This window comes from Nothobranchius furzeri, chromosome 13 (genome assembly GCF_043380555.1).
Source record: "Nothobranchius furzeri strain GRZ-AD chromosome 13, NfurGRZ-RIMD1, whole genome shotgun sequence".
Taxonomy (NCBI): domain Eukaryota; kingdom Metazoa; phylum Chordata; class Actinopteri; order Cyprinodontiformes; family Nothobranchiidae; genus Nothobranchius; species Nothobranchius furzeri.
The window spans coordinates 46,791,178-46,817,896 of NC_091753.1; the positions used below are offsets into that span (position 1 = coordinate 46,791,178).

At 39.4% G+C, this 26,719-nt stretch overlaps 3 protein-coding genes across 4 annotated transcripts; 2 read left to right on the forward strand and 1 right to left on the reverse strand.

The window, feature by feature from the left end:
• The first annotated feature begins 716 nt into the window (after positions 1–716).
• Positions 717–5,995, forward strand: napab (N-ethylmaleimide-sensitive factor attachment protein, alpha b). 2 transcript variants are annotated; one of them, XM_015951254.3, is made up of 11 exons: positions 717–939; positions 1,611–1,690; positions 1,769–1,885; positions 3,029–3,075; positions 3,172–3,249; positions 3,348–3,403; positions 3,985–4,069; positions 4,150–4,254; positions 4,333–4,401; positions 4,947–4,997; positions 5,328–5,995. In XM_015951254.3, the coding sequence occupies exons 1-11, from the start codon at positions 842–844 to the stop codon at positions 5,427–5,429; spliced, it is 888 nt and encodes a 295-aa protein (XP_015806740.1). In that variant the 5' UTR covers positions 717–841; the 3' UTR covers positions 5,430–5,995. The 2 variants fall into 2 exon arrangements, with proteins under 2 accessions (XP_015806740.1, XP_054598565.1); XM_054742590.2 differs by having other exon boundaries at positions 1,611–1,885.
• Positions 5,996–6,806: 811 nt separating this feature from the next.
• On the forward strand, positions 6,807–9,939 carry b3gnt2l (UDP-GlcNAc:betaGal beta-1,3-N-acetylglucosaminyltransferase 2, like). Its single transcript, XM_015951253.3, has 2 exons — positions 6,807–6,914; positions 8,446–9,939. The coding sequence occupies exon 2, from the start codon at positions 8,554–8,556 to the stop codon at positions 9,763–9,765; it is 1,212 nt and encodes a 403-aa protein (XP_015806739.1). The 5' UTR covers positions 6,807–6,914; positions 8,446–8,553; the 3' UTR covers positions 9,766–9,939.
• Positions 9,940–21,555, reverse strand: bckdha (branched chain keto acid dehydrogenase E1 subunit alpha). The gene is made up of 8 exons (XM_015951252.3): positions 21,265–21,555; positions 17,405–17,581; positions 17,233–17,319; positions 17,048–17,156; positions 16,175–16,336; positions 15,891–16,097; positions 15,613–15,754; positions 9,940–10,683 (listed from the first exon to the last, which is right to left on the reverse strand). Exons 1-8 carry the CDS (start codon positions 21,376–21,378, stop codon positions 10,341–10,343), a joined length of 1,341 nt encoding a protein of 446 aa, XP_015806738.1. The 5' UTR covers positions 21,379–21,555; the 3' UTR covers positions 9,940–10,340.
• Positions 21,556–26,719: the final 5,164 nt, after the last annotated feature.

Sequence of the window (26,719 nt, forward strand, 5' to 3'; positions counted from 1 at the left end):
TAGTTCTAAAATACGTGATTATTTTTGTAAATTTTAAAAAGGTATTTGAATGTTTGACTCATGTAGTTACCTACCACAACCCATAGCCCTAAAATATGTTTGTCATGTATTTTTCAACAAAATATTTTACACACATTTAATTCACTGTGCTATAATGCAAAGCCTGGAAAACCACTTAACATAGTTGTTATCTATTATTTATGTTAAAATTGTAAAGATTTCAGCTGACAAACAGTTTCATTATGATGCTAACCCATTTTGATTAAAAATGTCTCTTTATAATGGAACTGGCATTGACTAAAGGAAAGCATTTTCTTATTATAATTCTAATCAATATTCCTTTAAAACTGCACTTTTGAAGATATTTACGCTATTACGTTTTATTACAACATTTATGCTTAAATATTGTCACCTTTAATGTCTGATTGCTTATAGAAAAATAATTGGCTGTTGAAAACAGATAACACAAGGGAACTGTTTTATATAGATTGTCATGAACGCACTGTAATGATCCTGAGACAGATTAGAAGCGATTCCTTTGTTTCTACAGCAAATATTAACAACGAACATGTTTCTTAATTAAATTATCGATTGATATATTGTGTTGCAGCATGGTCTACAATCAGTTTATAACATGAAACATTATAGATTTGTAATGGACCAACTCTGGACCGTACGAGCAGCACCTGAAGGCAGCAGGGCTGTGACCGCCCTCCCATTGTCACGTGACAGAGAAAGCGCTGGCTGCTGATGTGACACTGCTGTTAGCAATACTTAGCAACTTTGTTGACTTTAGTATTTTTTCGCCCCCCTTTAGATTCAGAAAAACAAGTAAAGCAGAATGGATAACAGTGGGAAAGAAAAAGAAGCTACAGCTTTAATGGCGGAGGCGGAGAAGAAAGTTAAATCATCTCAGTCGTTTTTCGGGTCGCTGTTTGGGTGAGTTTTAGTTAGCTGATGTTTAGCTTCTGCTTTCAAGCTGAGGGCCAGCTATGCGGAAGGTGACCACCTAACACCAGGGCTGATGGCTGGGCACAACAGGACTGGAGCTGCTGTTAAGATGTTGTGGTATTGAGAGTATTTGTCTACGGACGTAAGGTTATTTCCCCGGATTTCTGCTGACCATAACGTCTGCAAACAACAAAGACTAACACGTAGCCGTTTATCCCAGTAAACTGAGAAAAATTACACTGAACAAACCGTTGTTTGACATGGACGATAACAGAATACTAAATTCGTTTTTATTTAAGTATGACTGTAAAAAAATATTTTTTTAAAAAGTGTGATCACATTAGCTCTGCTGTAGCACCATCTGCTGGCTGTTCCGTATTGTGCAAATCGTCACAATGTTTACAGTAGAAACCTCAAAGTTGTATCAAATCTAATGAAAATTATTTATTGATATTTGCCTTTTGCCATAAAAATGTTGGTGCGGAAATATTGTCATTATTGGACAACAATCTCAACAGATGAAATACTATCTACTATTTTTATTTTGAAAAGTAATTACTTATTATCCAGTCTTGTTTATTGCATTTACACGATCCTAACCTGCTAATAACCAGTATCTTATAGTTGTTGTTTTTTTACACGTTTTTTCTTTCACACAGGAGCTCCTCCAAGCTGGAAGAGGCCTGTGATCTGTATGTGAGGGCAGCCAACATGTACAAAATGGCCAAAAACTGGTGTGGTAAGAGGACAGTTACTTTCCCTTCCTTGTGCATATCTGTTGATATGTTTTATCTTTTAATTTGTGTTTTCTTTTCAGCTGCAGGAAATGCGTTTGCTCAGGCTGCTCATCTTCACCTGCAAATGCAGAGTAAACACGATGCAGCAACTAATCTCATAGATGCTGGAAATGCCTTCAAAAAAGCAGATCCACAAGGTAAGAGGTCACTCAATTTTACATGGAGCTCTTTGTAAAAGGTTTTAAAATCTGGAAGGAAATACATTTTTGGACTTTTTAAAATTAACTTCATATAAAGTGCAGCCAATCTAATTAATACCTGGTTTGGCAGCAAGTTTGATCCCATGACTGTGTACACTTATCTACAGTCTTTAGTTTACCCCATACTAGCTTAGTTCCAAGCATCTTGTGTGTCTGAAATTTAGCTGTCTTCTATAGACTTACCCCTGATCGAGACTCTTTATTTTTAAAACTAAGGGTAGTTTTTATACATGCAGATTTTGAACAACATCAATGCCTGTTTGCAGCAGTTTATTTGTGCCTGTGCAGGTGGCACAACTCAAAACTAAATGTGATATAAGTAAGATGAAACGTCAAAGACAAATACCAGGAATTCTTGAGCAGTCAGAAATGTTAAACTCCTCAACCTGTGCAGAAGTTTCTGGGTAAGCCTGATTCTGATGTTTAGGGTAAATGTTTCCTACAGAAGTGCATTTAAAGACCAAGTTCACTGAGAAACTTTTTTTTACTTATTATTATGTAAATATGATTGGAAGCTCTGAGTTTTGTGTACAGGCTGAACGTGAAAAAAGTCTTCTACCCATATTTCCTGCATTAGTCGCCCATAGAAAATAGATGGGGAAATGTTTGAGTTAGAAAGTACAGTCAGCTCTACATCAAGCTGTGAATTAACATTCATGGACTCGCCCATCTTGGCTCACGACGGGGGAAGGCTGTTGTTGGTTTAGCACCCAGAAAAGAGCAGAGCTAGTAGACACTAACTGTTAGCATGAGCAACTCCACAACATAGCAGAACTCCTTTAGGCTTGTGTTATTTGAGGAGATAACATATCAGTGTTGCAGAACAGTCAGTGGTAGAGTTGTGTTAATGTTAGTCAATCAGAGGTGAGATGTCCGAACATCAGGAATTCTGCTCACTTCTGCTTCCTGAAACAGGAGCATGAGATGTTGTTTCACAAGCCATTCATGCATTCTAGAGATCACTGCAGATGTATTGAGAAAATGAGTGAACTTTGTCTAAAGTCTGTTTTCTGCAGTGGAAAGAAATTTCCTTTTACTTATTTCTTGTCATTCACTGAACTGATGTTTTTCTCTCAACAGAGGCCATAAACTGCCTAAACCGAGCTATTGAAATATACACGGATATGGTGAGGTTTTTAATACAAATCCCCCTCCTAAGCTATTATAGTTTTATTGATTTGTGTTTTTAATTTTGTTTCGTCCTTGCTCCTGTGTAATTTTAGGGTCGTTTCACCATCGCTGCTAAACACCACATCACCATCGCTGAGATTTATGAGACGGAGTTGGTGGACATCGACAAGGTCAGAGACACAGCTGATGGTTATCACGTTGTTTATATTTGATCAAATGTTTACATGGTCATTTGAATTTTTTTTTTTCGGGGGTGGTGGTGTTTCAGGCTGTTGCTCATTATGAACAAGCAGCAGATTATTACAAAGGCGAAGAATCCACCAGGTAAATATTTGACGTAACACATCTGAGCAATACTTCTGTCCACTTTTGGGTTTAAAGGGAGACTAGGCAGTTTTGGCTTGCTTTTAGCACCCCCTAGTGCCCAATTAGTAGAAACAAAAACAAAACCTATCTACTTGCTGTGCGTTTTTCTTTTTAACACCTTGATCTAACAGCTGAAATGTCTCCCCAGCCTTCATTAGTGTCTACAGGACACAAAATTCATCAATAAACTAAACAGTTTAGCTGTGTTCATGATCTAAAACATGCAGGAAGCATGCTAGAACCAGACTGCAGCATCAGGTATGTCGGCTCACCTTTTCCCCCCGGACTGGCACTCTGAAGTTGCAAATGCGGTATTCTGACCACAGAGGACGGTGGGGGTCTGAGTGACATTTCATTAACCCTGTTAAGGGTCATTTTAGCAAATAATGACTCAAGAAAATTATTTAAAAATACCAAAAAGTTGCCTAGTATCCCTTTAAATAGACCTGAAACAAAAATGTATAAAGATTTAGCAAATGTTGATACTATAATTTAAATTTCACACCTTGGTTTATTTATTTATTTCTCTTTTATATCAGTTCAGCCAACAAGTGCCTTCTGAAAGTAGCGACATATGCAGCTCAGCTGGAACAGTACCCAAAGGCTATAGAGATCTATGAGCAGGTGAGATGATGATTTTTAAACCACCTGTTGCCCCAGAGGCTCCAGTTACACAACAATCTCTGACAGGTTTTGCGTTTTAGGTTGGCACCTATGCAATGGACAGCACACTTCTGAAGTACAGCGCCAAGGATCACTTCTTCAAGGCGGCGCTGTGTCACTTCTGCGTAGACATGCTGAACGCAAAGGTACACATTAGAGTGCGTCTGGCGTTGAGCTGATGTGACATGAGATCATGTTTTGATATTCATCCTGCTGTCGCCCAGCTTGCTGTGCAGAAGTATGAGGAAATGTTTCCAGCCTTTTCAGACTCCAGAGAGTGCAAGCTGCTGAAGGTTTGTGGAGTTCTTGTCAGTAGAATCGTCATTTGGGATCCCTGTGGCCTTAAAAATGAAAAGTACCTCTTAATTCCTGAGTCCAGAGATCTTACAAACATCACAGACCCAATAAAAGAGATTGCTGTATTTTATTTGGAAATGGCAAAAAAGAATTTCGCGTATTTCTAATTGAGGTTTTCCATTTGAAACTTATGGGTGGGACCACCAACTGTTATTCAGATGTGTGTGGGGGCAGGGGCTCTTACATTAGCCAGAGGGTGTTTGCCCGATGGGGAAGTGCAGGATTATCAATAATGCATTGTTTGTTTTTGGAAACTGCATGTACTTTTGTTCTCTACAGAGAAATTATCTTGATTTGTGTGATACTTTTCACAGGTTTTCTGCTTCTTTTTACTCAGATTTTTTGGTAGTTTTCAGTAAGAACTGTTTTCGTTTAAAGGCACCACTGTATTGTGTGTGTACCTTTATGTTTGTATGTGATCGGTCCTTTTGTTGCAGCCTTGCGTTTTAAAATACATCTTTTGTTTTTCTCTAAAAACCAGAAACTGTTGGACGCGTACGAAGAGCAGAACGTGGAGGCCTATACCGATTCAGTGAGTGCAAAAGTTATTTCCTGTTGATTTTTACAGCAGAAGTAAAACGTAGTGCCAAATGAAAGGGTTAAAAAAACTGTTCTACAAAAATAAACTCATCAGTGCAGATTAACAATCCCACCATTCCGAGATCTTTAAGATTTACAAAAATTTGGTTTCATCAAACTTTTGATTTATGTCAGACAGGTGTTCTGCGGTTCTGTAGCAACCAACAACCGATGCGTAAATAAGTGGAGTGGAAGTTTCTGCTTCCTGGTGTTGGACAGGTTTTTTTTTCATGCAAGTAAACAAGACTTTTCTGAGTTAGAAGATTTTTGTGGATGTTTACAGGTGAAGGAGTTCGACACCATTTCTCGGTTGGACCAGTGGCTCACCACCATGCTTCTACGCATCAAGAAGACCATACAGGACGACGAGAGTGACCTCCGCTGACTCGCCTCCCAGTTTCCCCTAATGCTCCCAACAGCAACAACAATAACAAACATGCATCCTCATTTCTGCCTTCAGCTTCTTGCTTACGTTCCTGCAGCATTCTTCATATTATGAGCCTCTGGTTCTGTTTCTTTCACACCGTTTGCAGTATTTATTTTCCTGCCTTTTATTCAACTTACTGTTCCCAAAAAAATTCTTTGCATCATATGTGTGAACACTATGCCCCTGGGTGTGCTTTCCACACACACCGTATGTTAGTTGTATGTTGTTTTGCTACAGGTGTTAATTAACCCAATGATGGTCCTACCGGTATTTACAACTGCAATGCAATACCAAATACTCATACCAGCATCCTTGTATGATACAGATTATATTTTTGTTTCATTGTTAAGTGATGGATGAGAGAACACAAGCATACTAACAGTTTGATCTAATAAATAAATAAATATATTTTGAAGAATATTCTTTAGAATAAAGAAAAGAGCCACCTGAAGCTGATATATTTGGGAATTTGGTTCTGTTTGGACCTCACAGTGCTTCTAATTAAACAGAACTTCCTTTAAGCTGCACGGAGAATAAAATTAAAAGGTTATTTCACAGCTAACACCCTCTCTGCCTTAAACTGCTCTCAGGATGTGAATGGCAAGATTTGACTCCCAACTTAAAAAATTCACTTGCATCGGATTTCACCTCGATTTAAAATGCTTTTATTCCAGAGAATAAAACAAAGGCATGTTTTTGGTCATTGTTTGCATGGTTTGGAATGAATAAGGACTCAAATGCAGAAGTTTTATTTTTTTTGTACTGTTTTCTGTTTCATGTATAACAGGCTGATAAAACTCATGTGGTCTGAAAAAATACAGCAGGGGTGGTTTAGACTTCTTTAGTGGGTTTCTGTGTTATCCATGACTTTTTAAAACTGACTTCACATCTAAAAATAAGTCCAATTTTAAAGCAATTTACAGGAAATTGTTTTATAAACTAACACGGCTTTGATTTGATTATTTTTTGGAATATATGATTATTCTGGCCACAAATGGGCATTTTGTACAAGAAGCACTGCTGCTACTGAAGTTTTCCTGTAAATTACCAAATGATATAGAATTTAAATAAAATCTTGTTTGCTTCTATTTGGAGCAAAATCTGTTTCTCCGAACTTAGGTTGTTACAAAGGCAGGTAAAAATATTTATAACGCAGAAAGCTCATTTTAAAAGGTCTGAATTGTCTAAAGAAAAAAAAACACCAGATCTAAACTGATGTGAAACGCTGTGCTGATGACTGATCGGTTAATTGGATGATTTGTAACGTTTCCTGTCTGAATAAACCGGTTTAATTGTGGGCGGGGCTTTCAACACCTGTTTATAAACCAGATCTCACCTGAATGTTGTCACATCGTTACGCTATTAGCGTTCGAGGAAATATGAGGTGAGAAAGCCGCACTCCCAGGAGGAACCGGATCCGACAGCAGCGGCTTATTCGGACCCGTGAGTATCATTTTACACTATTAATCGATTTTATGGCCCATCTTAAACCTCTCTGACGGCTAAAGGTGTCTCACGCGTTTTGTTAGGGAAATGTTTAAGGTTATATTTGAATTTTTAGGCCTTTATTTTTTTTACGAGCTCGACTGTCAAATGTGAGGCTACACAAACATACCCAAAATAATTAAGCTTGTGTTTTAAAACAATTAAGGCATAAATGTAGTCTATATAATTCGTTCTTTCGTTTAGTTTTTTAAGTTTGTTTTGACCTATTGTCAGAAATCAGGTAGAAAACAGAAAATGCTCCAAATCTGAACTATATCCAGGTGCGACTAATTTTAGGTCTAATGTGTTTTTATCTGTCCACAACCTGGTACCACAAGCTTCGGTATGTTTATGAGTAAAATATTTAAATGATGCTAAAACTCAAATGTTGTAAAGATTGTTGTAAAGATTATTTAATAATCTATTTCAGGGCAGAGATTAACACAAGAATCAAGCTGAATTTAAAATAAAACTGGAAAAATGTAACAGTTTTTGTATAAAGCTAGATCGACCCAAAATGTAAAGCTTGGTTAATATATATCTAGATGGAGAAAGAAATGGATCTCTATCTAGAGATGTTAATCTAATTCTGTTTTGAGAGCATCTTAATTTTATGATCTATTTATGATTTTATGACTTTTTTAATTTTGATCTATGTGAAGCACTTTGTGATTCTGTCTGTGATAAGTGCTATATAAATAAAATTTACTGACTAGAGTAGATGGTGGGTCAGTGAAGTAATGTTGGAAATGGGAACCACCTTGCCTGTATTTAACCTTTAGCAGAAGTAGTTCACATTAAACCAAATCCAGCACATTGAAAATCTGTACACAAAACTTTTGAGACTCCCATGATATTCTGCACTCAAGAATAAAAATCTACATGCAACTATTTTAACCCTCTGGGGGCAGGCGTTGCAGATTTGCAATGTTAAACCTACCTAACTGGTTACTCCACACATATTTCATGAGCCTCTTTTAACTCCAAAGTACTCCTGAAGGACTTGGTGGTTCATCCTATCAAAACTTATTTTGAGCCTGAAGGTTAAGTGGCTTGTGCATAATTTAGTTGAGTGAACCTTCTGCAGTTTTTCAGACAAATCCTTTTTGTTTAAACTTAAACTGATTTAAAACTGATTCTGATGCCTAAAAAAACAAATGCATCAGATTATATTTTTATAAAACGCTTTTACCGCATTCTGCTCTTTAGTACTTTTTTTTCCTTACGAGAAGCATCAAGGAAAATAAAGATGGTATCATTTGGACAAATGACGCAACAAAAACGTGAATCAAGACTATGTAGTTTTATTTATATGAACTTTCTCATGTAAAATGACTAGCTAGTTTTTTCTGTTTAAATATTAAACCAGTTCCTCTTGAGTTCAGTTCAAACCTGTTTTTTATTTTATGAAACACAACTTCCTGACACATCTGTTCGTTTGACTGTTATGTTTTTGAATAGTAAAAATCTGCTCTTTCCCCATCAACAGGAGCCTCCAGGAAGACTGACCTCCTGCCACCGGCTGTAATCTGACAACGGGTCAAACGTCACTCCTGAAAGATGTATTTCTAGAACGACTTTTTACAACAACGGGCCAATGATTCGTATTAGAACCTTTGGTATGATGGTTCTTGCCACTTCGTTCTTTATCTTCTATTTCACCATTCAGCTGGAGAAGACCAAAGTGGTCAGTGCTGTAAGAAATGTCACCAAGATGGAGGAATTCACAACGATGCCCTCCCTTCTCCAGACTGTGATGGTGTCTAACGAACTGAAAAAGATCATCCCTCAGGACGGAGCATACTGGAACCGCCTGCTGTACTCGGCCCTGAAGAGTCTGGCAAACGGTGAAAATCCCATGAAGAGGAAGCTCAGCTGGCTGACCTGCAGGGAGGAGAATAAAAAACTCCTGCAACTCAATGTCCATGACTTTAGTGTATACCCAGCTGTGTTTCAGCGGTTTGTGCAGGGCATGAACTGCAGGCTTCCTCCAGTCCTGATTGATCAGCCCGACAAGTGCCAGGGTATAGGTGGAGACAACCAGACTTTGCTTTTTGCCATCAAGTCGTCCCCCAGAAACTTTGAGAGGAGGCAGGCAGTCCGGGAGGCATGGGGCCGAGAGACGGTGTACCGGTTCGGGATGAGAGTGCGTTTGGTGTTCTTCCTGGGCAGCACGTCGTCGGACGAGCCTGACCTCAGCACCCTGCTGTCGTTTGAAGCCAGTCACTTTGGAGACCTACTGCAGTGGGACTTTGACGAGTCCCTGCTGAACCTGACTCTTAAAATGAACACCTTCTTGCTCTGGACGGTGAAAAACTGCCCCTCTGTCTCTTTCGTTTTCAGTGGGGATGACGATGTGTTCGTCAACACACCAGGACTGATCAACTACCTTCAGTCTCTAGATGCCTCTAAAGCATCCCAGCTGTATGTTGGACATATCATAAACTCTGCGAGTCCTCTCCGGGACAAGAGAAGCAAATACTACATTCCTCCAAGCTTCTACAATGGCCCGTATCCTGCTTATGCCGGAGGTGGCGGATTTCTCTTCTCCGGATCCCTGCTGCACTCTTTGTATTCAGTTGCTCAAGTGGTCCCCTTCTTTCCCATTGACGACGTCTACATGGGGATGCTCATGAAGGCTCTAGGAATCTCCCCAGTGAGGCACGGAGGATTCCAGACTTTTGATGTCCGGCAGCAAGACCGTGAGAATGTGTGTGTGCACAAAGGTAACCTTCTGATTCATCAGCGATTACCACCACAGATTCTAAAGATGTGGAAAGGAATCAACAATCCACTTTTAACCTGTTAAACTGGATGAGGTGGCAAACACTACCTGCAGAGACTAAAGCCATTTCTGGTCCATATGGGTGAATACTTGGAAACATCAAAGTTTTGACTTGACGCCTGAGTTTAGATTTGAAATGTCTCCCAAAAAAGGTCAAATATTTATTAAATGTTCTGTTTAAATAAACTGTTTCTGTGACATGTTCTAAAGTTTTATTTTTTCAACAAACCATGTTTTACAGACTTTCAGATCTGGGTTTCTAAGAACATCTGGGAATATAATTGTGTCTAAAACTGCAATTCGTACTTTTCAAGATGGTTTTGGAGCAGATGCAGAAAGGACAGACTGGGTTAAATCTCCTGTTCCTATTGCTTTGCATGTTCATTTTAATTTATTCAAACCTGCTGAGGATCCTCTAAGAAATTCGTAATGGTGGATGTATCTTTCACTTTAAACCTAAGGCAAGTATCAAAGAAAATGGTTATAATTTTAAATTTTTTTTTAGCTTGTTTGCAGAATAAGGTGACACGGTAAATCCTGTATGGGGGTGCAGCAGCAGTCTCCTAGCTAACCTCACCCGCTCCGGCAATGCTGGGGTGTTACTTCTCATACAGGTCTAGAGGGTAGTGCTCCTTGTATTGCTGCACATGTTTCCACAGGGCTTCTCTCTGCTTGTTCAAGCTGGGTGTCATCTCATTGTACACGTCTGTGAACAGCAGCTCCACGTTGGGCTTCAAGCGCTTCTCGGCCTTCTCGAACGCCTCCATCACAGTCTTGCGGGATTGCTTCCTCCAGCTCCGCTCGTCGTCCTCACTCCACCAGTCCCGGGCTGTCATGTAGTGCCTCAGCCTGGAGATGGGGTGGTCCTGCTTGTCCCAGTAGTTGACCTCGTCCACAGAGCGGTAAGCAGAGCTGTCGTCGCTCGTGCTGTGGTGTCCAATTCTGAGACAGACGGAAATGTGTTTACCACAAATGTTTAAAGCCCTGTTTGATTTAACACTTTTCTATATTATTTATATTTAGTTGCACGTTAAAGCCATGCTGGACAAAAGCCAGCCCCAAGGGTGTAAAGTAAACATTTATAGCGGTAAACAAAAAGCACAAAATTCAGCCTCTGCCGTGGGGCAAACGCTCCCAAGTTAAGTTGGCTCAGCCTTCAGCCTGGTGGAAGAAAAAGGATTTTATTTTCTCTACACCTGGTTTTATATTTCAGTCAAACTTTTATCCAGATTTCATGAATCCTATTTAGGAATTACAGATTTCAACCCCTGCAGCTGCTTTTCTGAGGTATTCAACAAAAACTGATTATATACATTTACAAAATAAACACCAAAGGTGCCAAGTACAAATACTTAAAGTTTTGTAACTTTCTCTTTAAATGCTAAAGCATCCTTACTCTTTATATTGGCTCTTCATTGTAAAACACAGAACCTATCCAGGTCATGAATCTGATTGTGGGTGAATGCTAAATCTATTGGTTTCAACCATCTCATATGGTTCTTTTGATATTTGCACTAAATACCTGCTAAAATTGGTAGTCTAGTGAAGTGTTTCCACTTTTCAGCTCCAGCAATTAGAAGTGTACCACAGATATCTGCCTTGACTGGACATGCTTCAAAAGCTAAATAATTCAAAGCATAAAGAAAACGATTCCGCTCACATCGATTTGTGATTGAGTTTTCATAAGAATTATGCTAGAAATTACTTGCATTTTATTTGGATTTCTGGAAATCAAGACCTTCTGTGAAGTGCTCGGTGACCCACTGTAGGAATCCTACATCAACTTTGGGAACCACTGGTCTGTTTTCTAATTCAGTCAACATAAACATTTTTCTATAACTTCAGTCATTCGGATCATAAGTCAAACTTTCTTTATTCATTCACTTATTTATAGAGCACCTTCCCACTTGAAACCAAGGCGTAGGTTAATGTTAATCAGAAAGCTAAAATGTAAATACAGCTAGATACAAATCAAATCGCGAACCAGCAAGAGGCTAAACAATGTAAAAACCAAGGATAGTAAACAATGGAAAGATAAGAACAATCTGCAGCCTCAATGATGTTGATGTAGTCAACCAACATACAGAGACTTGCAGTAATCAAGCCTGGGAAGCGCGTGTGCAGATCTGACTGTCTCAAGGATTTTTTGGGATAGCATTGGATTAATTCTAGAAAGGCACTGAAAAAAAGTTTGTCTGCTGGTTTTACCAGCAGACCGAATGCAGCTGTGACTTGAGTTCACTTTATTTCGAACACCTGTTGTTCCCAACAGGTTTTTCTTGCTCACAGAACATTCCTTCCTGTTCGTATTTACTTCATTCCTTTGTTGCTAGGTGCCTGTAGCAATTTCAGTGATGTTGGAAATGTCCCTTGAGCTCTAATACTCTTTATCTGATTTGTTGCTAAATACTGATAAGGCCATTGTAGTGGGGGATTTTAACATTCATGTGGACATTGAAAATGATAGCCTCAATGTAGCCTTTAGTAATATCTTAAGACTCAATTGGTTTTACCCAAAGAATACATAGCTCCACCCACTCCTGCCATCATACATTAGACCTTGTGCTGACTTATGGCATAGAGTGTCAGGAAAAAATGATACATAATCCAGTCCTCTCAGACCACTTTTTGATAACCTTTGAGTTTTTTATAACTGAGTTCTCGAGACATGAAAGTAAATTTCACTATAGTCTGTCTCTATCTGACAATGCTGTTGCATCTTTTAAATCAACTGTTCCATCTTTACCATCTTCAGCATCTCAGAGGAACATAGCAGAGGGCAATATTTTTCTTTCTAGCCCTTCACAAATTGATGCTTTAGTTCATGTTACTTCCTCTTTACGTGTGGCATTAGATGATGTTGCCCCTTTAAAAAAGAAGGTAATTAGGGACAGGAAGTTGGCTCCCTGGTTTACTTCTCATTTACGAACTGTAAAACAAAACTCTAGAAAATTGGAGAGAACATGGCGCTCTACACCATGAGGAGGCCTACCTATCCTGGAGAAATAGTCTTGTGCTTTATAAAAATAAGCTTCAACAAGCTAGAACTGCTTATTTTTCATCGCTAATTGAAGAGAATAAGAATAATCCTAAATTTCTTTTCAGTACAGTTGCCAAACTTACACAGAATCATAGCTCTGAACTATCTATTCCCTTAGCCCTCAGCAGCAATGACTTCATGGGATTTTTCACAAGTAAAATTAATTCTATTAGAAACAAAATCATTAGCAGCCTCCCTAATGCGATTTCTTCTTCCTCAGTAAGTGAGGCAGCATCAGAGGTAACTGTAGAACCTCATCTGTGTTTGAACCGTTTTGCTCCAGTTGAGCTTTCAGAGTTATCAAAAATATTAGCTTCATCTAAACCTTCAACTTGCATTTTGGATCCAATCCCAACCAAATTATTTAAAGAAGCATTTCCTTTGGTTACTGCCCCCATTCTAGATATAATCAATCTATCCTTAGTAAATGGGTATGTACCACAAGATTTTAAGGTTGCTGTAATCAAACCTTCACTTAAGAAGCCTTCTCTGGATCCAGATGACCCAATGAATTATAGACCAATATCTAACCTTCCATTTTTATCCAAAGTCCTGGAGAAAATAGTGGCCATCCAAGTATGTGAGCATTTAAACACTAATGCTCTGTTTGAGGAATTTCAGTCTGGTTTTAGAGAGTATCACAGCACTGAAACTGCATTAGTGAGAGTTACAAATGATATTCTCATGGCCTCAGATAAGAATCTTGTGTCTGTTCTAGTCTTGTTAGATCTCAGTGCTGCCTTTGACACAGTTGATCACAATGTTCTTTTAGAAAGGCTTGAACATGTTGTAGGGATCAAAGGAACAGCGCTAGGCTGGTTTAAATCTTACCTGTCTGATAGATATAATTTTGTAAACATACATGACAAATCTTCTTCATACTCCAGGGTTACTTGTGGAGTACCACAGGGTTCAGTGCTTGGACCAATTCTTTTTACTATATATATGCTCCCAATTGGTAAAATCATTAGACAGCATGGGATGAACTTCCACTGTTATGCTGACGATACTCAGTTATATCTATCCATTGACCCTAATTAACCTAATCGGCTAGTTAGATTACAGGCTTGTCTTGAAGACATAAAAAATTGGATGACTCAAAACATTTTGCTTTTAAATCAAGACAAGACTGAAGTTCTCATCTTTGGACCTGAAATTCAGAAACGGAAATTGCTTAGTCAATCACCTGACCTAAATGGCATTAAATTAGTCTCAGAGAACAAAGTAAGAAACCTTGGCGTTATCTTTGCCCAGGACATGCCATTCAAATCCCAAGTTAAACAGGTTTGTAGGATTTCCTTTTCCCACCTTCGGAATATTGCTAAGATTAGATGTATCCTTCCCAGGAGTGATGCTGAAAAACTAGTTCATGCATTTATTACATCAAGACTGGATTACCGTAACTCATTACTCTCGGGAAGTCCACAGAATGTAGTTAAAAGTCTTCAGCTTGTCCAAAATGCTACAGCTAGAGTTCTGATGAGAATTTAAAAAAGAGATCATATCTCTCCTGTCTTAGCTTCCCTACATTGGCTGCCTGTTAAATTCAGAATAGATTTTAAGATCCTCCTTCTCACATATAAAGCTCTTAATAATCAAGCTCCATCATACATCAGTGACCTGATTGTTCCATATGTTCCTAACCAAGCAATTCGCTCTCAGACTGCAGGTTTACTGGTGGTTTCCAGAATATCTAAAAATAGGATGGGAGAGAGATCTTTTAGTTATCAGGCTCCTCTCCTGTGGAACCAACTCCCAGCTTTAGTCCGTGAGGCAGACAGCTTGTCAACTTTTAAGACTAGGCTTAAAACATTTTTATTTGATAGGGCCTATGGTTAAAATCTGATGTTAGCCCAAATCTGGACAAGTGGGGGAGTAGGAGGTGGAGTGTACAGTCGGTAAAGATGACTCTCCCTTGACCTGCCTCCAACACGCCTACATCTAAAAGGCTAGGTCATCCAGAGTTATCTCTGTAGTTATGCTGCTATAGGCTTAGACTGCTGTAGGATACACTGACCACTTTCCACACTTTACAACTTTCTTCTACAATCTGCTCTTTAACTGTATTTCCTGCAATTTCAGCTGTTAACTTTATTTTTTCTCTAAGTGTTTTTCTCCCCAGAAGGAGCTACAATGATGTTCTGCTTAGCTGTGGTAGCCTCATGGAGGGGGCCATCATCTTGAACACTGTTGCTAAACACTTAAAACATTCTCCCTCTCCTGATAATAACATTTGACTTTCCTTGACATTTAATGTGCTACTACTAGTTTACCCGTTTAATTATAGATTCAATAGGATAAAAACAATAAATAAAGTTTATCTCTCACCAAATAGAATATTTACTAAGAAATTACAATGTAACCATAGAAACATTATTTGGTGTGTGCGTGTGTGTGTGTGTGTCTGTGTCTGCTCTGTCTTCTCGATCCCCAGTGAGTCGTGGTGGATGGCTGCTTATACTGAGCCAGGATGCTCTGCAGGTTTTTTCCTGTTAAAAGGGAGCCTTCCTCTCCACTGTCGCTGCATGCTTGCTTAGTGTGAGGATTGCTGTAAAGTCACTGCCACTAGTGGACACTAGTCAGTGACTCGATGCAATTTGCTGGGTTACTTATATAGGAAACTTTTTTCTGATTGGCTTAATGAATTGACTTGTATTGGAATGTTTATTATTTGAAGTGCCTTGAGACGACTGTTGTAGTGATTTGGCGCTATATAAATAAACTTGAATTGAAAAAACTTGAATTGAATTTTGCAACAATGGAGAAATCAAAACAAAACACACAACTAGACCTGGTCTGGAGAAAAAACAAAGTCTATAGTTCATACCGACCTGTAGGTCATCGCCTCAATAAGAAAAGGCTGATTTTCAGCCACAGCTCTGCGACGCGCTTCCTTTGTAGCGTTGTACACCGCAAACACATCGTTACCGTCAACACGAATGGAGAGCATCCCGTAACCTGGCCCACGAGCAGCTGGTAGACAAAATAACAGGATTTTACTGAGTATTTTACAGGGCGTTCATTATTCATAACTTAAAACCAAATGACAATAAGAATAGTTTAAAAAAAAAAGCCTTTAAATCGGAGAAGAGAACCAAAGCGGGCTTACCAATGCCATCTCCTCTGTACTGCTCATTGGTTGGGGTGGAAATGGCGTAGCCGTTGTTGCGGCAGAAGAAAATCAGCGGACACTCGAGGGTCGCCGAGAAGTTGAATCCAGCGTGAGCGTCCCCCTCACTCGCTGCTCCCTCTCCGAAATAACAGATCACGGCCCGATTCATGTTCTCTCTCTTGATTGCATACGCAGCTCCAACCGCTGAAAAGGGACGCAAATGTGAAGAAGAGCAAAGTTTGCACTGAGGAAGTGAGAACGACTAAAGGCTGCAAGCTCACCTTGAGGAATCTGCGTGGCCAGAGGGGAGGAGATGGTGACAAAATTTAGATCTTTGCAGCCATAGTGGACGGGCATCTGCCGGCCCTTTCCCAGGTCGTCAGCGTTGGCGTAGCACTGGGCCATGAAGAGGTCCAGGGGGAAACCACGGTACATCAGAACTCCTGTTTGAGCAACGCGGAAATTATCACCGAACTCAAGGACCTTCATAAAATGTTTCATGGGCGACGGTGGCACAGGAGTTAAGAGCTTGCCCCGTAATCAGAAGGTTGCAGGTTTGAGCCCCACTCAGTCCGTCGCTGTCGTTGTGTCCTTAGGCAAAACACTTAACCCACGTTGCCTGCTGGTGGTGGTCGGAGGCACCGGTGGCGCCAGTGCTCGGCAGCCTCGCCTCTGTCAGTGCGCCCCAGGGCAGCTGTGGCTACATCGTAGCTCATCCCCACCAGTGTGTGAATGTGTGTGTGAATGGGTGAATGACTGATTGTGTTGTAACGTGCCTTGGGGGGTTCCAGGACTCTAGAAGGCGCTATATCAAATACAGGCCATTTAGATTTGATGCATCAGTAACTGTTTGCAGCAGATTTACCAAATGTGATTTTTTTTCTTTTCTTCTTAAGAAATCCTGAAAATGTGTCTGATTTGCTTACATAAATGAAAAAAAAGTAGCAACCAATTTGCATCAGCTGTTCGACCAACTGGAGGCAACAACTCAATGCTTTGCATAGCGTCACAATAGAAAATACAAAAATGTGTTTAACAAATTGCTGACTGACAAGTAAAAGAAGTAATGATTACTTTCTATTTTAGCCGTTTTACACTTTGAGTGAGAAAAGGACCACTCCAGAAAACTCGGAGACAACGTTAGAACCACTTGCCTGCTTCTCTATATTGACCAAAAACCAAATCACTGGGCTCCAGAGCTGCAGCACTGCCAATGTGTGTCCCCTCCTCACCATAATTAGTCATGTAGAAGGATATTCGGCCCTGCAACCAAAACAAAATACCACTTCATTAAAAAAAAATACACTTCATTCACCTTTCATAAAAAAAAAAAACACACCTGTCTCTGAGACTCGTACAGAATCCGATCCATCGTGTTCAGAAGCGTCATCTTCTGATAAAAATTTAGAACCGTCTCTTTGGACAGCTGAAAAAACACAAACATACTTTTTTAGCCTGTCGGGAGAACATGTGTGATTTTAACGATCCAGAACGGAGGCAGAAAAGAGTACCTGAGGGTCTTGAGAAGGATTGATTATTTTCCCCAGCCTATCCATGACCCGGTACACCGGGATCCCAGAGATCACATTGGGCTGGATGAAGTCAAGCTGGTCCACGAACTCGGCCGAGGCGCCGGGGAACTGAGGCTTTTCCAGCGACGAGTCGAAAGTCTGCTGCTGGTGCGCCGCCTGGAAGTTAACAAAGATTTTAAAAACAAGACTCACCAACAAATCAGCAGCTATAAATGGACATTTCCTCGTGACATCACACCACAGAGAGGGAATATAATGAAATAAGAGTGTGTGCTCCATCTTCTCAAACCCCCAGTGAGTTGTGGCAGACGGCTGCTCACACTGAGCCAGCTTCTTTTGGAGGTTTCTTCCTGTTAAAGGGGAGTTTTCCTTTCCATTGTCGCTGCTTGCTTAGTTTGGGGATTGCTGTAAAGTAACTGACACAATAAGCTAGTGACTCGATGTCTTCTGCTGGGTTTCCGTGGATATAAAAATGTTACCTAATTGCCATAATGAACTGAGCTCAGTACACTGATTTGTAGGTTCAATTGGAATGTTTACAAAGTGCTTTGAGGTGACTCTTGTGATTTGGCGCTATATAAATAAACTGAATTGAAATGATAGGTTTATTAAAGTTTGAGCTATAACCTTTATCTAGAGTAGCGCTCGGCAATAAATAAAAAATGTATCGTTATCAAAATTTCTGACTCTTATCAAAAATAATTATTCTCATGTCAATAAATTTGATAATAAAAAAATGAAAAGAGGTGTGTAGGTTGGAAACATTCATGTCCCTTTAAGAAGCTGTACCACTTTGAGTCACATAAAAGCCCCATCTAGTGGACAACTTTTGTTTCTGCGCATACCTGTAGTAATCGTCCATTTATCGATATCAATATTGTCCATTTATCAATATCCACGATATATCGTGATATTGATAAACACATATCGCCCAGCCCTAATCTACAGGGTAAAATATTTGAACGCAAAATATCAACAAGTTCTGGACATTTATGAAGCGTATCTTAAATAAATAATACTTGGCCAATTTCAAGAGCACAGGTGCTGCAGGCTGGTGAGGGAGTGCCTTGTTAACAAATCATTTGACCATTTAAATTTTCCACATGTATGTTGAGGGTAAAACAAACATGACCTACTAAAATTGCATCTATTTGAATAGATGGTTTTGTGAGGTGAAAGAAGAATTGGTCCCTAAAGGCTTTAGTTTGTGGTTAGGCTAAATCAGTAGGTGAAAGACTTAAGGTGTGGTTAAGTTAGAACAGAATAGACTTTAAGGATCCCACAGAGGGAAAATTCACTCGTTAAGGCAGCACATACACTTAAATAATACAGGTAAATACACAAAGGCAGTAGGCTACTATTGTAACCTTTATCAAATAAAAGAATGGATAATAATAGAAAATTTGAGTTTCTAGGAAGATGGTAAATAGCCTGTATTTGTATAGCGCCTTCTTAGGGTTCTACAACCCCCAAGGCACTTTACAAGACAATCAGTTATTCATCCATTCACACGTTGGTGATGAGGAGCTACAACGTAGCAACAGCTGCCCTGGCGAGCGCTGACAGAGGCGAATCCTGCCAAACACTGATACCACCAGTCCCTCTGACCACTACCAGCAGGCAAGGTGGGTGTCTTGCTACTGCTGTCCCATTTAATATACCGAATGACCAGAAATAACAGCATAAAGAACACAGACATACAATCGTACAATCATAATAATGTTATTTTAACTTACAGTTTAGAGGTTATATTCTGTAGCGGTTGTGCTTCCTGCTTAGACGTGTCCTTCACAAATTTTGTCAAGTGCAAGAAAAGTCACCATCCAGATTTAAAGGTATTGAACACTTGTTTAATCAATACATCTGTAGTGGTCTCTAGTAGGAATGAATACCTTGTATGTCATATTCTGGGGGGAAAAACAGCGGTGTGCCATTTTCAGGAACTAGAAGTGAGCCACATCCCAGCTGAGCTTCAGAGCGCAGGATTTGGAATCTTTTTTCCTTGTATTGGAACATCCTGCCTCGGGTTGGATAACAGCAACATGACTCTACCACTGACTTGCAATGTGGATGTTTTATCTCCACAAATACCTTAAAGCTTGGTTTATGCTTGACGCATTCACTTTCCGCTTGGTGATGCGGCTCGCGGATGGAACGCGCTTCACAACTCGCAGCGTTTATGGTTCACGCGGCTTGTCTCTGCGGTGAGCCAATATTCTCCCAAACTGAACGGGGCAGCATGAAGCTCTACGGCATGCATCCAACACTAAACCATAGTAGAAATTACTGTTGTTTACAACATGGCATTCCAGCATTTTTAACAGCGTCCTCGTCTTTTCCGACAGTGCAAGCTATTTCTCTCCAAGATTTATTAACAACACGTTGATCAAGGTGATCTCTGAGAGCTGAATCATACAAATGTCTGTATTTACGAACCTCTGCCATACTAGTTCTTGCCAGTCCGCCATGTTTTTCCACGTCCGACCGTCCGCATGGTTAGAATTTTTTCATAGGTGCGCGTTGCGGAAATTTTGGGCCGTGGTTGTTAAAATGACGCAATTTCACAGCGCGGACCTCGCGGACGCGTCAAGCATAAACCAAGCTTTAGCCTAAAGGAGTTCTGCTGTGTGGGGGAGTTTCTAATGCTAACGTTAGCTTCTACTTGCCAAGTCGTTCTCTGCGGTTTCCTGGGCGCTAAACCATCTACAGCCTTCCCTGTCGTGAGTCAAGATAGGTGGGTTCAGGAACGTTCAGTGACAGTGTGATGTAGATCTGTCAGGATTTTCTAATCCTAGATTTTCACTGTGTATTTTCTAGCAAAAGCTAATGCAGGAGATAGGTGTAGGAGATTGTTTTCATGTTCAGCCTGCATGAAAAACTCAAGAGTGACTGATTATAATCAGAAATAAGTTTTAAGTATTTTTTCTCAGTGTTCCACATCTTTAAACAAGTATGTGTGAGCATGCTGCTGGACAATTACTGCACTGCATTTGAATACAACTGATAAAGGTCTCTAGTGCAGGGACACACAGAACCGTTCAAACGCCTAGGGACAGTTTTCAACCTGACATGCGTGTTTTTAGTCTACGAGGAAGCTCACGCATGCACGGGGGTGGGGGTGTTGCAAACATGCAGGTCATGGAATTTGTGACCTCCTAGACATCAATGTTACAAACTGTACCGCCAAGCAATCCTAAAGTGTAAAAGTGCATTTCAAAATTATAAACCTTTTATAACTAAGCCGTCTTTGTTTACTTTAGTGGTGCAATTTTCGACAGCACTATGAGCTGTATTCATCTCATGATGCTGTTGTATGATTATGACCTGTAGGAGGTGTATTAAACAAACTTGTGGCCCGACTGGTTTATCCCTTACGCCCCTTCACTCGACCAATTGGAAACAAGCTAACCTAAACTTTAGCCAGCTGGCAAAGATCGTCAGACACAAAACAAAAAACGCATAACGTTAACACAACAATGTGGTATCCATCCGTGAACATGTAACTGTGATTGTCTGCAATAGTTTAGAGAGACAAAAAAGAAAATTGTATGCTTCCGAATCTGTTAGCATAACCTGCTAACACTCAGGTATCGCGATAATTTAACAGGTCAAGCGTGTTCAAAATGTTTCATTCTAATTTTTACCTCATGAACTTTGCTAAACGTTAGATTTACTTCCATATAATCTGCACCAGTTGGTGTAGACATACTTATTTTTATTGTCTCCTGCAGCCTACCAGGCCACATTCAGACCACCTTAAATAACCTCTAGGATTTCCAAGTTAACATCCGAAACTATGTGGATCTCCGTACGAAGACGTTCAAATCATTTCAACTCACGCTGATTCTGATGGATCTACACTGAAGCAGCCTTGGTGCGTTTATTCCTCTCGTTTCACGCACAGCATGAAAGCAGATCCCATTGATTCTGCGCATTGCGCTCACAGCCGCCATTCGGATAGTCCAGTCGCTTGGTTTAATTCAGTGAGATTGCGTGTTTGTAAACTAACTGTACAGGTATGCCAGACCTTAACGGTACAATAAACTTAACTCTTGAAACCCTTCAGTTTGTGTCCATCCTGTCACTCTTCTTCTTTGAACCAGTAGGTCAGAGGTAGAACAGATACGCTGCTGCCCCCTGCAGGTCATAAACTGGTTTTACGTTGATACTAATTCCAGTAACCTCTAGGGTCCTGTGTCCGTGGTCCACATTAGCTCCTTGCACTTTAATTTTTTTTTCTCTTCTACTTGGACCCTTTTGTTATTTATAGAAACTTGATATTGACTTTAATAAAAAAATCACTTTATTTCCGGACATTTGCAGGTTATTTTTATGAACGTATTTAACTTCTAAGTAACTTATTGTTCTTGTCACATTGCTCTTTGATCAAACACTACCAGAAAAACTGAAATCTCTGCTTATATTTATAATCTTTACTAATATATGAGCAAATCCGACATCGGCACGTTGCACACATGACGTCACCACAGAATCTCTGCCATTTTCCCTGTTTTTCTCCGTGTCTGCTTCGATGATGTCACTTTCATAAAGCGCATTTGTAGTCCTGGACTTATTACACAAAACTTAAAATCTCTCCCCCCCTTTCGAAAATAAGCACGTTCTTGGTATTAAAATGCATCTTTATGGACATCATATGTGAAATCCATGGCACATAACAAGCAGAATTAGAAAATAGCGTCTTTAGCACCATTGACTTGCATTCATTTTTTTGTTTTTCTGGGGACCCGTGGTCCGGAAGTAGATGGGCGTGGCTTAGGCTCTATGGAGTGCTGTCTGTCACCTATGATTGACTGTCACTATGGTAATGCTATGGAATCTTGCGTTACCATAGTTACAGCTCAGGTGCATCATTTAAAATGCTCTTTCAGACTTCAGTTCCATCTCGAGTGAGTAGGACCTTTTCTCTGCGATCTCTGTGTTTGCTGACTTTAGTCTTCCAGAGAGCAGCTCTAGCATGTAATAAAACTACCCACAAACAAACCAGCCCAACATCTGACATGTTTAGACTTTCAGATTTATCTGAAGTGTTTCCTGTGCTTTACTGGGAGACTTTAACATTCCTCAAGGTAAACTGGTTTTATCATTTATATAAAATACACCTGCTGGGAAAAAAAATAAAAAAATAAACAACAACCCCTTAAGCAGGTCAGATTACAGATAAAAAGTCAAGATAAAACTCATTTGAATCTGAAATATGAGTTATAAACGTACATTTCTATAACTAGACCTACATGCTATCTGCCGTGTACAGTAGTTGTGTCTGGAGAAGGGACTGATCTTTATTTCTGCACCAGTTTGACAGAAATATAAATAAATGCCACTTTTTCATCAGTGAATAAGTTATAAATTTAATAACATTAAGTGAACAAACTATTTTGACTTGTTTACATTTAAAAATGGATCCATCAGCTAATAGAAGAGTCATTTGGCTTGATTTAGCAAACAGAAAAGTCAAGAGGCTCAACTGCAGGTTATTTTTATGTACGTATTTAACTTCTAAGTAACTTATTGTTCTTGTCACATTGCTCTTTGATCAAACACTACCAGAAAAACTGAAATCTCTGTTTATATTTATAATCTTTACTAATGTATGAGCATCAGGACCAAAGAGAAATTTCTTTGATGTCAAACAGTTTGTTATTTGTCTGAAGAGGATTGCATTATCTTCTTTAAGTTCTGATATATTTTTATTAATATATTTCTACGTCATCAAACATCTGGTCTGTGATCCGATCATTATTATACATAAGAGGTACAGCTGATGATGGCTCCTTTCATGTTAAATCACGTTAAGAGGGACAGGATGACAGAATTTAAAATGCAAACAAAAAATAAATCTTTTAAAAAGTAATGAAGTTATTGAATATGATATATTATGTAAAGCTTTCTTTATTTGTACTTTACTTATTTTCTTCAGGTCTACTTTTTACTTTTACTTCACTAATTTTTAAAGCCACTATCTGTACTACAATAAGGAGCCTAGGTCTCCTCTCTTCCCGGTCGGCTCATGGGTCCCCGGAAGAACGAAAACATGAATGCAAGTCAACGGGACTAAAAACGTTATTTTCTAATCCGCTTTGCCTTACGTCCTGGATCACACACATGTTGTACTTCAATTTAAATGTAATCCAACGATGGGTGTTTCAATCATGCCAGTCACGTACTTTGAAATTTATCAGCTTGTAAAAGTTCGATGTTAGCATGACTACAAATCCGACATCGGCACGTTGCACACATGACGTCACCACAGAATCTCTGCCATTTTCCCTGTTTTTCTCCGTGTCTGCTTCGATGATGTCACTTTCATAAAGCGCATTTGTAGTCCTGGACTTATTACACAAAACTTAAAATGTCTCCCCCCCTTTCGAAAATAAGCACGTTCTTGGTATTAAAATGCATCTTTATGAACTTCATATGTGAAATCCATGGCACATAACAAGCAGAATTAGAAAATAGCGTCTTTAGCACCATTGACTTGCATTCATTTTTTTTGTTTTTCTGGGGACCCGTGGTCCGGAAGTAGATGGGCGTGGCTTAGGCTCTCTATGGAGCGCTGTCGGTCACCTATGTTTGACTGTCACTATGGTAATGCTATGGAATCTTGCGTTACCATAGTTACAGCTCAGGTGCATCATTTAAAATGCTCTTTCAGACTTCAGTTCCATCTCGAGTGAGTAGGACCTTTTCTCTGTGGTCTCTGTGTTTGCTGACTTTAATCTTCCAGAGAGCAGCTCTAGCAGGTAATAAAACTACCCACAAACAAACCAGCCCAACATCTGACATGTTTAGACTTTCAGATTTATCTGAAGTGTTTCCTGTGCTTTACTGGGAGACTTTAACATTCCTCAAGGTATACTGGTTTTATCATTTAAATAAAATACACCTGCTGGAAAAACAAAAAACACAATAAACAACAACCCCTTAAGCAGGTCAGATTACAGATAAACAGTCAAGATAAAACTCATTTGAATCTGAAATATGAGTTATAAACGTACATTTCTATAACTAGACCTACATGCTATCTGCCGTGTACAGTAGTTGTGTCTGGAGAAGGGGACTGATCTTTATTTCTGCACCAGTTTGACAGAAATATAAATAAATGCCACTTTTTCATCAGTGAATAAGTTATAAATTTAATAACATTAAGTGAACAAACTATTTTGACTTGTTTACATTTAAAAATGGATCCATCAGCTAATAGAAGAGTCATTTGGCTTGATTTAGCAAACAGAAAACTCAAGAGGCTCAACTGCAGGTTATTTTTATGTACGTATTTAACTTCTAAGTAACTTATTGTTCTTGTCACATTGCTCTTTGATCAAACACTACCAGAAAAACTGAAATCTCTGTTTATATTTATAATCTTTACTAATGTATGAGCATCAGGACCAAAGAGAAATTTCTTTGATGTCAAACAGTTTGTTATTTGTCTGAAGAGGATTGCATTATCTTCTTTAAGTTCTGATATATTTTTATTAATATATTTCTACGTCATCAAACATCTGGTCTGTGATCCGATCATTATTATACATAAGAGGTACAGCTGATGATGGCTCCTTTTATGTTAAATCACGTTAAGAGGGACAGGATGACAGAATTTAAAATGCAAACAAAAAATAAATCTTTTAAAAAGTAATGAAGTTATTGAATATGATATATTATGTAAAGCTTTCTTTATTTGTACTTTACTTATTTTCTTCAGGTCTACTTTTTACTTTTACTTCACTAATTTTTAAAGCCACTGTCTGTACTACAATAAGGAGCCTAGGTCTCCTCTCTTCCCGGTCGGCTCATGGGTCCCCGGAAGAACGAAAACATGAATGCAAGTCAACGGGACTAAAAACGTTATTTTCTAATCCGCTTTGCCTTACGTCCTGGATCACACACATGTTGTACTTCAATTTAAATGTAATCCAACGATGGGTGTTTCAATCATGCCAGTCACGTACTTTGAAATTTATCAGCTTGTAAAAGTTCGATGTTAGCATGACTACAAATCCGACATCGGCACGTTGCACACATGACGTCACCACAGAATCTCTGCCATTTTCCCTGTTTTTCTCCGTGTCTGCTTCGATGATGTCACTTTCATAAAGTACATTTGTAGTCCTGGACTTATTACACAAAACTTAAAATAACGTCTCTCCCCCTTTTGAAAATAAGCGCGTTCTTGGTATTAAAATGCATCTTCACGGACATCATATGTGAAATCCATGGCACATAACAAGCAGAATTAGAAAATAGCGTCTTTAGCCCCATTGACTTGCATTCATTTTTTTGTTTTTCTGGGGACCCGTGGTCCGGAAGTAGATGGGCGTGGCTTAGGCTCTCTATGGAGCGCTGTCTGTCACCTATGATTGACTGTCACTATGGTAATGCTATGGAATCTTGCGTTACCATAGATACAGCTCAGGTGCATCATTTAAAATGCTCTTTCAGACTTCAGTTACATCTCGAGTGAGTAGGACCTTTTCTCTGTGGTCTCTGTGTTTGCTGACTTTAATCTTCCAGAGAGCAGCTCTGGCAGGTAATAAAACTACCCACAAACAACCCAGCCCAACATCTGACATGTTTAGACTTTCAGATTTATCTGAAGTGTTTCCTGTGCTTTACTGGGAGACTTTAACATCCCTCAAGGTAAACTGGTTTTATCATTTATATAAAATACACCTGCTGGAAAAAACAAAATAAACAACAACCCCTTAAGCAGGTCAGATTACAGATAAACAGTCAACATAAAACTCATTTGAATCTGAAATATGAGTTATAAACGTACATTTCTATAACTATATTATATCCACAAGCATGTGAGGATGTGTTTCGGCTGCTAACAGGCACCAGAATCAAAATAAAAAATTAAACAAGTATGAACTCTAACACAATATCTTCAACCATCGTCACCCGTGAGCTACACATGTAGGCAAATCTGTCCGACTTAAACGCCGACTTTCAGTCACTCCCCCTGCTGCGTCTGTCTGCTTTAATCTGTTTTCCAGGCGAGGCACTGCTCAACTCAATCAAGGCCTTTGTTTCAGTGATCCTGTCACTCATGTACACAACCGCGTCATCTGCATACATTTGAAAACAAGTCCAAGGACAAACTTTTGGTAAATTCTTAAAATAGAGGAGGTCTATTCAATTCTGGGCCTCGAAGCACAGTATCCAGTATGTTTTAATGATTTCTCTGGTCCAACACACTAGATTCAGTGGTTGAATCACCTGTGGAGCAGCCCAGGCTCTGCAGAAGCCTGTTAATCACCTGCTGATTAAAAT